This window comes from Poecilia reticulata, chromosome 19 (assembly GCF_904066995.2).
Source record: "Poecilia reticulata chromosome 19, P_reticulata-male-v2, whole genome shotgun sequence".
Classification (NCBI taxonomy): Eukaryota; Metazoa; Chordata; class Actinopteri; order Cyprinodontiformes; family Poeciliidae; genus Poecilia; species Poecilia reticulata.
Window position 1 is genome coordinate 19,991,430 of NC_088848.1, and position 12,671 is coordinate 20,004,100.

At 40.2% G+C, this 12,671-nt stretch overlaps 1 protein-coding gene across 1 annotated transcript in view; it reads right to left on the reverse strand.

The window, feature by feature from the left end:
* Window positions 1-12,671, reverse strand: part of cacna1g (calcium channel, voltage-dependent, T type, alpha 1G subunit) — a 272,134-nt gene that overhangs the window by 75,570 nt on the left and 183,893 nt on the right. The window contains exons 14-17 of the mRNA XM_081600550.1: window positions 12,194-12,349; window positions 8,716-8,781; window positions 1,645-1,738; window positions 894-1,075 (exon numbers count right to left, since the gene is read on the reverse strand). Coding sequence (XP_081456676.1) covers window positions 894-1,075; window positions 1,645-1,738; window positions 8,716-8,781; window positions 12,194-12,349 — 498 coding nt within the window. The remainder of the gene's footprint in view (window positions 1-893; window positions 1,076-1,644; window positions 1,739-8,715; window positions 8,782-12,193; window positions 12,350-12,671) is intronic.

Sequence of the window (12,671 nt, forward strand, 5' to 3'; positions counted from 1 at the left end):
GTGGCGCAAGAGGACAACCAATGAGAAAAGTCTTCACGACTTTGCTGTTTTTCATTGGTTAGTTGTGTGGTTTTCTTGCATTTCTGGGCAGCTGACCTTAATAGAGCTGCTCTACAATGTGATAATCAGAGCTGTGACTCACACCAGCTGCATTTCCATTAACCATATAATTGGGAAGTTTGACATCTTGAAAATAAATTTGTTTTGTGGGAACACCCCAATTCCGGAAAAAACTATAAAACTTTTCATAGAAACTTCTTTTCTATGAAAAGTTTTGCCACCAGGATGAGGTGCTTACAAAAAATGGTTTACTTTGCAAAACTACAATGGAAACACTCTTTTTGCATCACACAAATCATGTGATCAACAACCAGATGTTGCCCCTGGTGCAAACCACGAAGAAGAAAACAACAGGAAGTGGCTGGAGGATTATGCGCAGCATGTTTTTAATAACTTATCGCATGAAAAAACTTATTTATGTGTGATTTTAATTGCGTTTCTTATTTCATGGAAACACCACAATTGCAAAATTGCATTCCTCCGACATTAGCAGAATTATCCATGTTCAATTGTCTATTGTCAATGGAGATGCAACTACTGACATAAATAGACGTGAGCGCATGGAAGATTGGGATTTAATCTCTCAAGTCTTCTTTTTGATCATCAGCTTGTGACATAGAGTGGTGATTACAGCCAAAAGCAGACGGCCGGATCGATAGAAGACATCAATCATCATCGCTCATTGGGAAGAGACACACACTCAGTTGAGACACTGTGGCCAAAGCCGAATGGAAGAGGAGGCAATTTATTGCTGCTCGGTTACATCCTGGCAAACCTTCCATCCCAAAAGAGATCTGCAAAGCGCAGGGGAAACAAATAACACTCTTACTCACAGGAGATTTGTCAAAGCAGGCTGGGTCCATGGAGATATTGCTGCCTTGACGAGATTCGTAGCCCAGGATGGGGTCACCAGCCACGGGCAACTTGGGGACGGGCATGGGCGTGGCAGCGGTGTGGGTGATGAGCGGTGGAGTCAGACTGGTCTTCATTTCCACATGACCATTCACCGGCACTACTGTTGAAGTACAGACGGATAGATTTGTTAGTCTATGAGGATGTTCATGTAGGGTAACATGAATACATCGCCACACCAGCAATCTGATGGAAGTGAAAAGGAACATTGTGTTTGGCAGCAACACCAATGCAGAGCAATAGGAGGGTAATGCAACTTTAAAAATGCTAATTTTTCCTTTGTGGTTTAACAAAATTTTGGATGGTAAAGAAGTTGGTCTTCCAGCCAGGTACGCAGCTTTATAGGTGCCTGAAGAGACAGATGGGAAGTTGGAAGTTGCACTGCTTACCGCAGTGTTTCCATTTCCTTTCCAGGCTGCTGCCTGAGCAGCAATAAGAGTCTATGGGAACTGGCAAACAACGAGTGGTGGATAAAGCTGCTGTTCTGGTTTGAGGACGACCATAAAGACAGCAGGCGGGGAATAATTGAGGTACACCTTGAGGAAACAGGTTGTCCAAATAAAACTTTAGCACACACGTAGTGCAAGATGTTTTTTACATCAGGCGGTTCACATCGGTCCTCTGTGGCATTTTATGTACAGTCAGTATATGTTACTGATGATCATGGCTTACCTGTTGAAGGCGACAAGTCCTTTTTGCTGCCATTGACGTCTTCCATGCTTCGTGCAACAGAATCAATCTCTGACCCGGTTTTAGAAGCGTCCCCCTTGTGAAATAAATGAGCAAAGGAGGTATTACAAAGCAGAACCTGGTGTTTTGTCAGACCAAACACAGAAGAAGGTTTATCATTACCACAAAGTGGAATGGAATAATAAAACATTTAACAGACTATGGTTTTCTTACTAAAGATATTATTTTTATTTTTCGTCAGAAAATTGGGTCGGCTGGCAAACGCAGCGATCAGAACCCGCTAAGGTGACCAGGGCCTCACAGACAACTCGCGATTCCCTGAGGTCTGTTTCGTCTGCAGCAACAAATTGACAGGAATGTCATGAGTGACAGGAAGTGAGGCAAAGTAAGACACGTTCGCTTAGGGGGAGGGAAGAATTCAACTAAAATATTTTACTCGCAAAAAGTGGCAAGAGCTCAGAAGTACAGAAAAAAAAAAAACTAAAGGGTCAGAGCGTTCTTGTTTGAGTCGCTTTGAGTTTATTGGTGTGGTTCAAGTACAAACTGTTGGACTGCTGAGTCATGCATAAATCTGGTCAGAGCGTAAAAAACTGGACACAAGCGTTGTGTTTTGGGCCTTATTGAGTTATGATGTCTGTTACAAAGGCCCAGCTATGTAAAGTTCTGCTGTGCAAGGAAAACTGAGAGCATGGAGCAAATGCCCTGACACAACAACAGGTTTCTGAATTTCCTTTATTCGCCACTAAAAACTGCACTGAGAGCTTTTGAGTAAGAAGAAGCTGTTTGTCTAATTATTACACAAAGCAAGCTGGATGCTCTTCAAAGCACTACTCTTTAAATTATCCGACCATCAGCAGAACGGTTTAGGGATGAATCTCTCGCCTCTGTAGCTGCTGAAAGTATTCTCTACTTATCATTTAACTCGTCCTTCCTCACTCTCTAAATCTTTCCCCCCCATGCTTCTCCTCTGGTTACCTCTTCCATGGACGGATTTCCTCCCTCAAATCAGTGGAAATAAAAACAACTAGATATGTCGCTTGTATTTGTTCCGCTTCGCTGGCGCCAGCAGATATTATTAAAGCGGGAGAGGGTGCCACAGTGGACGGCGTATTAATGAAAAGGCGGCCCAGTGAGTCAGACCTCTGTGGCAGCAGAGAGAATAAACAGTAGGTAGAAAAGCCTCCGGACCAAACCGCCACGCATCACCTCCTGAACTGACAAATTACTTTCTTGATACTTCCCACGAGCCAAGGAGAAAAGGAGCGTATGAATATTGTGCGTTCCGGGTTTTCTATTCTGATCGCATTTGCATTTTCTTCCCAGCGATTACTGCCACTGCGTCGTAAACCCCCCATCTGATTTGCTTGACCCTGGGAAGCTTGGGGGATGCGGGGGGGAATGATGTAGCAAGAGTGGATGGTAATGAACTGGTGGGCCAATCAACTCAAGGGCCACTTGGACCCTTTTATGGTCTCTGTAATCATGCATTTACATATTTTAGAGGATTCCTTGCTGTTTCGAAATGTGGGCTCACAGCAGGACGTATCAAGAACCCCAAGATATCTTGGAGTCGCAGCTGCGTTAGCTTATAGGTTGTCGAGCTGAAGTTGGAGAAGACATTTTCAGATGTTTTTTCATTGATAAACATGTATTTTAGGTGTTTTCGCTCCATTATATTTGAAATTTATAGTGTTTCTCTCTGTGGTTGTTGCGGCTATGGCTAATTCCTTTCCTTTTTCCCCATGTCCAGGAGGTTCAAAACAGAGAGGTGGCTAGTTTTTAACGACAACAACTGACTGGCTTTCTCTCAATGTATTATAAGCCTGGCGGGCCATGAGGCTTTACTTGTGCCCCCACCAGGCTAAGCATTATTTTATATTTATTAGGATGAAGCAACTGAAGTTCAAATAAATGACATTGTTTTAATTGTATTTTGATCATGTTTACCTTTTTCTTTTTAAGACTTTATAGTCGGTGTTTAGGTGTTGTTAATGATGTCTTCTAATAACACATAATTACCAGGTGATATTTTGAGTTTTTCTGTCCACTTTCAATATTTTTTCACTCAAAAACCCGGTGTGCAACCGGATGGCAGCCCTAGCACCAGGCTTGGCAAGTTTGAAACCCTGAAACATCTTGTAACGGGTGTTTCTCATGGAAAATCTGTGCAAAACCTACAGAAGAGTCTCAGGACATACTGTAAAAAAAAAAACTAAACTTTTTTCTTCAGAACTATTTCTCAAGACCACATTAAAAACATAAAATTAGCTCGGCTCTTTTGGTGAAGTTTCATGAACTTAATTGTTGTTCTAAGCAAGAGGGTTAAAAAAAAACATTACTGACTGATAGATGTACAGATTAGTAGGCAGTGAAAGAAATTTAGCAACAAACCCTTGTCTGTATACTTCCCACCTCAAATATGATACTGTTGTAGGACTGAAGAGCTGCTTAGTGACAGACTGCTGCATTCTAAGTGCACAAAGTAGCGTCAACGTAGATCCTTCCCTGCTACTTTTAACTTGCCTCTGGTACAACTGACTTTACCCACTCTCAGACAATAAGGGATATTTCTAGTTCTGAATTTCTAACTAAAATACAGCTCTGGAATATCGAGTAGCGCCTTCTTCAACAGCCCTAAAGTTAGGAATGATTGAGAGAAAAAAAAATCAACCTTTGATTATAAAGTCAGTAAAAATGGTTTTCAGGCTGCTCATTATTTCACTTCATCACAAAATAATATAAAAGATGCATCCTGGTAAATATTTGGGATCTATTGATTGTTTTCCAATCCTGCGGCTTTCTAATTTTTTTTAATCGATGTGGAAAGACGAAAAGATACAAGTTAAACCGGAAGATGAGCTCCAAGGGAGTTCTGGTTTAATATTAGCCTTGTTTCATTGCTGAGAACACCGTACACAGTGTTATATGGCTTTTATACCCAAGTGCCTCATCCACAGCGTAACATTCAGTTTACTGTCTGCTAAGGAGCTGATGATAAATAACCAAACTGAAGCAGCAGCTCACTGTTGTTATTCTTCAGCCTGTTTTTGGTAAAAAAAAAAAAAAAAAAAAGAAAATACAGAATATGTCTCATTATGTGAAATGCCTTCCAGGCAGGCATGATCTATTATTTAGTCGTCAAACACCAATTATTGAAGTCCCATCTGGTATTTAGTTTGGAAAATTAATTTCAGCAGAAATACAGTGAGCGGCAAAAACAAGCTATGAATTTTTTATTCTGGAGTAGCGGGTGTTAGCACACATCAGTAAATGCTTTACTCACCCTGCATTCGGAGTTTTAGCAGAAAAGATCAGATGTAGACATGATCTGTGGGGGGAAAATCGGAGGCTGAGTTTGCCTTTATCTCCTTGTTTACACTCTGCCACCCCCAATTTAGGCTCGGACCTGCGAGGAGGAGATGGGAGCGCTCGCCGGCGGGCCCTTCGATAATCGAGAGCAGACGCGAACGGGAGGATCTCAATTACATTTCTTCAAAAAGAAAAAAAAACGGGAGCCAGAGAGCAACGGTTGATAACAGGAAGCTGAGTGATTGTTTCCGTGTGTGTGCATGCCCACTAAAAGTGCCATCTGTAAACGCAAACTTTTAGATTAGTTAAAAATCGGATTTAAGTTTAAACAAACCCTTTATATTGAAATAAAATACTCAACATCGCACAAATCAGGGAGTGTGATTGTCAGTGGTCCAAATCAAATGGATCACTGTTGCGTACAATTTTATTCCAATCGCTTTCTGACATATTTGCAAAGATTTGCAATACTCCTCATGAAACCGGCTTCTTTAAAGGACTAGTTTGTGAGTATATACGATAAACAAAGAACACACATTTCTAAGGAAAACGCGAAACATAACCTCTAATGACTTCTAGGGCTGAAACAATTAATCGGATTAATCGTTATTAATCCATTTTTGAAATAATCATCAACTAATTTAGTCATCGATAAATCATTATTTGGAGTATACAGACTCTAAAGCAACATGCTCAGAGCAGTAAACAGGCCAAAAACTGTATGAGAAAATCCACATTTTGCATTTAATGTAGAAAAAAAAACCTTTTTTGTCTGTAAATATTTTCTACCCAGACCTCATGAAGTACTTTTTGCTTCACTGGATTCAAATTCAGTAAAGAAAAATCCTATTAACACCTTTTGCTATCCAATTATTAATAGTTAATAGATCAGACCTGCCCTCATGCTTTGATACAAATGATTAAGCGTTCACTGAAGAAATGCTGTGCTAATGTATTTTACAAGTACAACACTAACTTTGTTTATTTTCTTACTTAAAAAGTAACTGGATTATGTGTATCTGCATTTTTGTTAATTTATTTCTAATATTGAAGGAAAAAAATATGAAAAATATGGACGAAGTAATTATTTTTAAACCAGATTGATTGTCAGAATAATCAATTACTAAACAAATCGCTGGCTGCAACCCTAATGACAGCGGCCCTTGTTGAACAGCACTCTGTGTTCACTCAAATCCTTCAGTAACTGCGTTTCCATTACAAATATAAACTTTTTTGATATTCAGCTAATGTAAAAAAAACAAAACAAAAAAAACACTTTCTAACTAAAATACAGTGTTGCGTTGTTTCCATAAAATATGTTTTTTCACGTTATAAATCATTTTTAAAAATGGCGCACCATCAGCCTCCTAGCACTTCCTGTCATCTTCTTCGTCTATTCTGCCAGTCGTAACGTCTGGCTGGCAATCGCGTGACAAAAGCATTTCAAGCAATACATTAATTTTGATACGGCTGAAAAAGCAACTTATCCTAGTGCAAAAACTTTATATAGAAATACCTTTTTTTTCTAATTAGGGTGCTTCCATTCAACACTTTCATAATTCCAATTTGCGCAGTTTGTAAATGGAAATGCTGCGATATCAGATTGATCTCACGTAGCAGAGAAATCTTAAAGAACAAGAGGAAAATCCTAAAGTTATGGTCTCATCTCTGTGAGAGCACTGGGCAGCTCTGGGAAACTGGATTTATGAGCCGTCTTCTTCTGAACTGGTTGAGTTTTTGAGTTTATCTCATTTTGATAGGGGGGCTTCCCAAAACATAAATACATTTAAAAAAAGATCCCACACCACATTTCGTACTCTCCTCCACAGGAGTTTGAAACAGGAAGATTTTTGCCATTGCCAGCACAGAATTTGAACAAAGATGACAGTCGGAAGAAAGCGTTGCCCGGAGTTGAGCGTTCAACATGAGGCTTGATATGGAGTCTGTTTATAAGGGAGAACAAAGCAAGTCACACAGCAAGTGTTGGAGACTTGGTTATCTCTTCTGAGTTCAGGTGAGCTCAGAAGTTCAGTTAGTCTCAGCAGCAGTAAGGGAGCCATGCAGAGCAGGTTAGAGGACGGGCAGATGATGGGAAACATGCTCCGACAGCCTGATGGGAGATTTGCCTCCTGCGTCTGGAAAGATGGCCGACTGGAAATTGCTTCTGCGCTCTGTCACCACTATTATATTTCTGTCAAACACATGGCAGCAGCAGCTCAGTGCCTTTAAGAATCAAGACGTGGTAAACGTGATTTTTAACCTCTAGAGGAGGATCTATTGTGATTTTAACACACAACGTTCCATCAGGTTTATGGACAATGGTCCAAAGAAAGAGCAAATATCCAGAATGTGGATGGAAACATCTCGATGTCAGAGTCAGAGTGGTTTGAGATGACTGAAAATGCGACTGACCTCTGGTTAGCAGATGGGCTATGAAACTCTGGTCTGATGAGTCTGGAGTCCAGATGACATTTATACTACAGTCAGAATTTGGTGTGAAGAATATAGAAGCATTGATTTATCTGGGTTTGGTTCAGGCTGACGGCACTATAAAGGGATATTTCCATGGCATACTTTAGGTCGCTTAGTACCAGTAGAGCATCGTTGAACCACCACAGCCAACCAGAGGAGGTTCTTCAGGATGAGGTGGGAGATGGTATAGACAGAACCAAAGACTTATCATGGGATTCAACTTTTTTGTTGAAAACCTTCTCATTTTAAGAGATATTTATGTTTGGAATTTCATTTTCTAAGTAGTAAAAACTAGTTAAATATAATGTTTTAAGTGAAAACCTTTTCACACTGATGTACTTGGTACAACACAGACAACAGAGAATATAAGGAGAATAACTTTAGACATTATCCGATAGGACTAAGTGTAGCCCTCGACTTGCTATTTCTTAACTTTGTGCATAAAGGATGACAAAGTGGAGAAAACTAACAGCCGGCTCTCCAGAACGTTCATTTCAAAATAAAATTTTGAGATTGAAATTTAGAAGCTTTGGCCCAAAAAGAGACTTGACCTGTGAATCGGTCAACCTCTGCTTCAAAACTATGACTTTAAATGAGAAATGATCAATAATATTTTTCCCCATATCCTCACTTGTGTTATTAGTCCTAATTAGACTCTGTGTCTTGGACCGAAACCCTCCTAGGGAATCGCTGCGTTTTGCCTTCTTATCAAAGAGCCAATTATTTGCTCATCTTTACAGTTGCTCATCTTTTCGACTGATTTATACACCCAAGAGAGAGCAGCGTCCATTCAAAGGCCTTGGAAAAGCTCCCATTCAGTACTCTACTGGATTGGACTGGCAGGCACAAAGATTTTCGAAACTTTTGGAAAAAAAGAAAAAAAGAATTTGAAACTAAATCCTGCACTGCTCAATATCACCGAGAACAAGTTAGAAAGGTTTTGTTTTCCAATAAGGCTAAGCGGTCCCCTGAAGGCACTCGTGGCTAAGCGTGGCTTAGAGCTGCATGTTAATATCTACATTAATGTCTGCTAAATATTAACCTGTCAAATTAACGATGCAAAATGGCCTCCATGATGTTATTCATCATTCTGTCATGAGTGGAAACCGGCAGTCGAGAGGTCTACAGCGTCGCTGCAAAGCCGCCGTAGGGAATGATGAGGGGAGGAAAGGGTGAAGAGGGACGGGTGAGGGAGGGTGGAGGGGGACTGGGCAGGATGGTTAGTTGATTAAATGAAGAGAGGGAAGGGAGGAGAGGCAGAGCTGTACATACCCCTGAGTCTACAGGCAGTTGAATTAGGCTCAGCTGGGCATGCAAGTCCTCCCGCTTGGAAATTTCCTTTTAGCGGAAGTGGCCGGAGAGAAGAAGAAGAAGGGGAGAGGAGGCACGGAGGAGAGGAGTGGAGCCACAGCGGTGGACGAGAGCAGAGGGGAGAACAATAAAGATGATTCAACATGTTGGAAAATGTTGACTTCATCCTGCTAGAGAACAAATCCAAGTAGACGGCCAGGGCCAGTAAAGCCACTTGTGGAAGCATGAGAAGTGAGGGCAGCATAGAAACAGCATAGCCATGTCGTACTCTAGAGTTAACCTGTGTGATGTTTAATGAATGTGGAGGCTTGTAAGACAAGGAGTCTCATTTAATGTTGTGCATATAGAAACAGCTTCTGGAGATAAAAATCAATCCTTTATTATCTTGGTATAATCTCACATTGAAAGGTTTTTGGGAAAAACACTGGTGGAGCAATTGTTGGTACCCTAACCTAACCTAACCAATTCCTTTAAAAAAAATTAAACTAAAGCATTTTTTGGTACCTTATACTTATTTAGGTTGATGTTATTTCCTCGGTACTTCTAACTAGAAATGTACAGAAGCTCATTCATGTTATCAACTGGCCACAATACTGGACCAGGACCAAGATTTTGTTGGCGGCAGCACACAATCAGAATGCTAGGAAAGGTAAAAAAATGTAAAAATCCCAAAACTGTCAGATACTGTAAGAAGTGGAAGCTTGAGGTTACAAATTACCAGTAGCAACCATTAAAGTCCATCTATATGGCAACCGGTTGTTTGGGAGTGATGTCGGCAGAAAGCAATCTTTTCTATCAGATGCAATCTCACATAAGATGGAGCTTTTTGCCTTTTCGTGGCGAAAATGATGAATGGACTTGTGGGAAAGAACCTCGTACCTTATGTTACTTAAAGTCATGGATCTGAGATGCTGTAAGCCTGAATCTTTCCTGGACGCCGTTTTTACTGAGCACTGCATGATCAAGTCTTTTAAATACCAGCAGATTTTGATTATATATCAGCCAAATTACACCAATGAAATGTAAGGGAAGAAAATGAAGCCGACAGCTCAAAATCCCTAGTAAGTGAGTGAGTTCATTAAAGTTTGGGGTTTGTAAATGTAAAAAATGGGCCAAAATTGCCCTTTGATTCAAAATGGCCGCCTCCCTACACATTTTGGGACAGACTTTTTCTTGATTTGAGGGGATCTAAAACATACCAAATTTGAGATCTCTACAATATTCGGTTTGGTCTATCTCAGTTCAGGGGGTGCTGTAGGGCAAATTGGCCTGGTCCATGTTTGATGCTATTAACACCCTTTTCTGGATGATGTCATTTGGACCCCACAAGCTGTTTACTCTATGCGACGTGTGCTTTTCAGATTTTTTTTTTTTTTTGTATGTCGTTTCGTGAACCGATGGCCTGATGGCACACTCCTGCCACCTGCTTCTTTGCTGTCCAACCATCACTTACCGCACTCCTCCTGAGCTTTGTGCTAAGGCTGCAAAGTGTTAAAGACCTTTAATTTAATCTGGGGAACAATTTTGGGTGAGTTTTCCGAAATGTTAAGGCCCCACACATTTGCGTCTTTGGGGCAAAAAGAGAAATTAATTGTACAGTCATGATTGGCCTTCGTGTTGCTTTGACTCCTCAGGTCTAAAAAGTGCATAATTTATGTATTTATTTATTTATTTTTAATATTTGTGTTCATACAATAAGAATCTTAGACCAGCACAACCTAGTGAAATGTTTTAGGAGATTCTGTCCTATTGACCAAATTGTACAAAGTAACAAAAGCCTGGGTACCAATAACTGTGCCACCAGTTTCCACTTATATGGACTTTTTTTTTTCATTTGTTTTTCTATATTGAGTATGTACTCAGAAAGGTACATTTATTCAAAACTGAATGGAATTCAATTTTAGTACCATAGTAAAAGATGAGTGTTGTTTGTCTTGTCAAAATCTTAACCAAACGTATTCATTCGCATTGAATGTGGATACTGCAAGAATATGCCTGGGTGTGAAATGATTAATTCAATGTTCTCTCTGGGGTTAAAAATATAAAAATCACCAAAAAGACATAAGTCAGCAAGGTTGCACTTGTTGCATTGGATACTGTACAGTCACATGGGCACACTGCTAGAGCCTGAAACAGAAAGATACTGACGAAAAAATGGTAGGTAAAATGAGCATGTACTTAGATGGAGGTTGGAGGCTAGTTGTGCCATATATAGCAGGAAAAGGGTGGATCTAATGAAGAAAAGAAGCAAAATGAAGATTAAAAGTAACATCTTTACAGAGTGTGGCGGTGTGTGCGTGTCTTGGCACCACAGTTGAGCACATCTCCTGGCTGTGGCCCACGTCATTCAAGTTACCCGTTACCTAGCAACCCTGACGCAAGGAAAGTTTGGCTGACTAAAAATAAACTTAGTGTTTGCAGAAAAAGATGTTAAGATGAAAAAAAAAAAGAAGTAAGGGAGAGTTAAGGCAACAGCTCTTCCCTGAGGGAACCATGGAGATTCTCACACTTAGATGTTTGAGTGTACATGAAGGTGTCTGTGCTTTTTTCTTTTTTTAAATTTAAGTTCTACCTTAAAACTCAAATATATTTTATTCACATTTGTAAGCTGCAATAAAGTCCAAATGGAATCTAATACTTTGAAAAATCTACAACACAAGGCAATGAAATATTACTGTTTGGGGAAGTTTTTGCTAGCTAATGGAGAGAGAAAACGGCAAAGGCCTCTGAATGAGTTTTCCCTTTTTCTTTTTTAAACATAGTTCCTTCCCACAGCTGTCTTATTTGATTGCATCAAACTTTAGTCAGACATCTTTTTCTCCTCTCATTTTGCTCTTTACAGTCTTTCTCACAAGGAAAGCGCCACGCTTCGTAATACATCATAGCTGTTTGTCTGGCATTTAAAGTGATTTATGAAAGTGAGGCTAAAGTTTACTGACAACAAAAATAAAAAAAAAATAAATAAATAAATAGAATATAAGTGCATGAAAGCCTTATGTAAAAGTGTGGATTTGGGCGCCGTGGGATCTCGTCTGGTCAACATAGTTCTCTCATGACGTGTTGCAACTTCACGGCATTGGAAAACAAGCAGAACAATAACAAAGGATTAATGAGTGGAAGGCGACAAGGCTGATGGAATAACAGACATGAAGCAAAAAAATGGAAAAAAAAAAAAAAAATGAAGCAACCATCGATCTTATATCTTACATCCAACTGCAAAAAGTGCAAGAAGGTCTCATCTGTTTGCAGCTATAAACACTTATCCATTACCGCCGACTTGTGCCAAAGTATTAATCTCCAACACAGGTTTTCCTGGGAAAAGTGAAGAACTTGGAACCGAGCTGGGTTATTCTGACCTGAACGCTGTTAGCTGTGAGCATAAAGTTTCCTTCGCATTCTTTCTGGGCTCGGTAATTTAAACCGCACATGCAGTTTTTACCTCGGTCTGGAAGCCTTCGACTAGGATGGCCACCAGCAAGTTGAAGAGGACGTAGTTCCCAAAGGTCATGAGGGCGATGAAGTAAAGCGCCGCTACCGGAGACGTGGAGGCCATGCCGTTGTACAGCACCTTGTTCCAGTCCTCCTGGGTCAGGATCTATACATGGAAGGAGAAGAGGATTTAAAAAGTCAAACCGGAAGAGTTTCAGCTACGTTTGCCTGTGTTGGTGCTTGTAACAAAAACCGCAAACTTTGGTGTCTTTTACTGGGATTTTTCCATGTAAAGTCATTTTGAACGAAGTTGTATTCAGGTGTTGGAAATGGTCCAGTTAAAGTGCACGTCTAAATCCAAGACAGGGTCTGAAAATGTCTGCTTGCGGATGACCTCTGTTCAGTCTAACTGAACTTTAGCTAACTTCAAAAAAATTAATGGGAAAACAGTCTCACTGTCTATATTTGCAAAGACTTGTGTCTGGTAC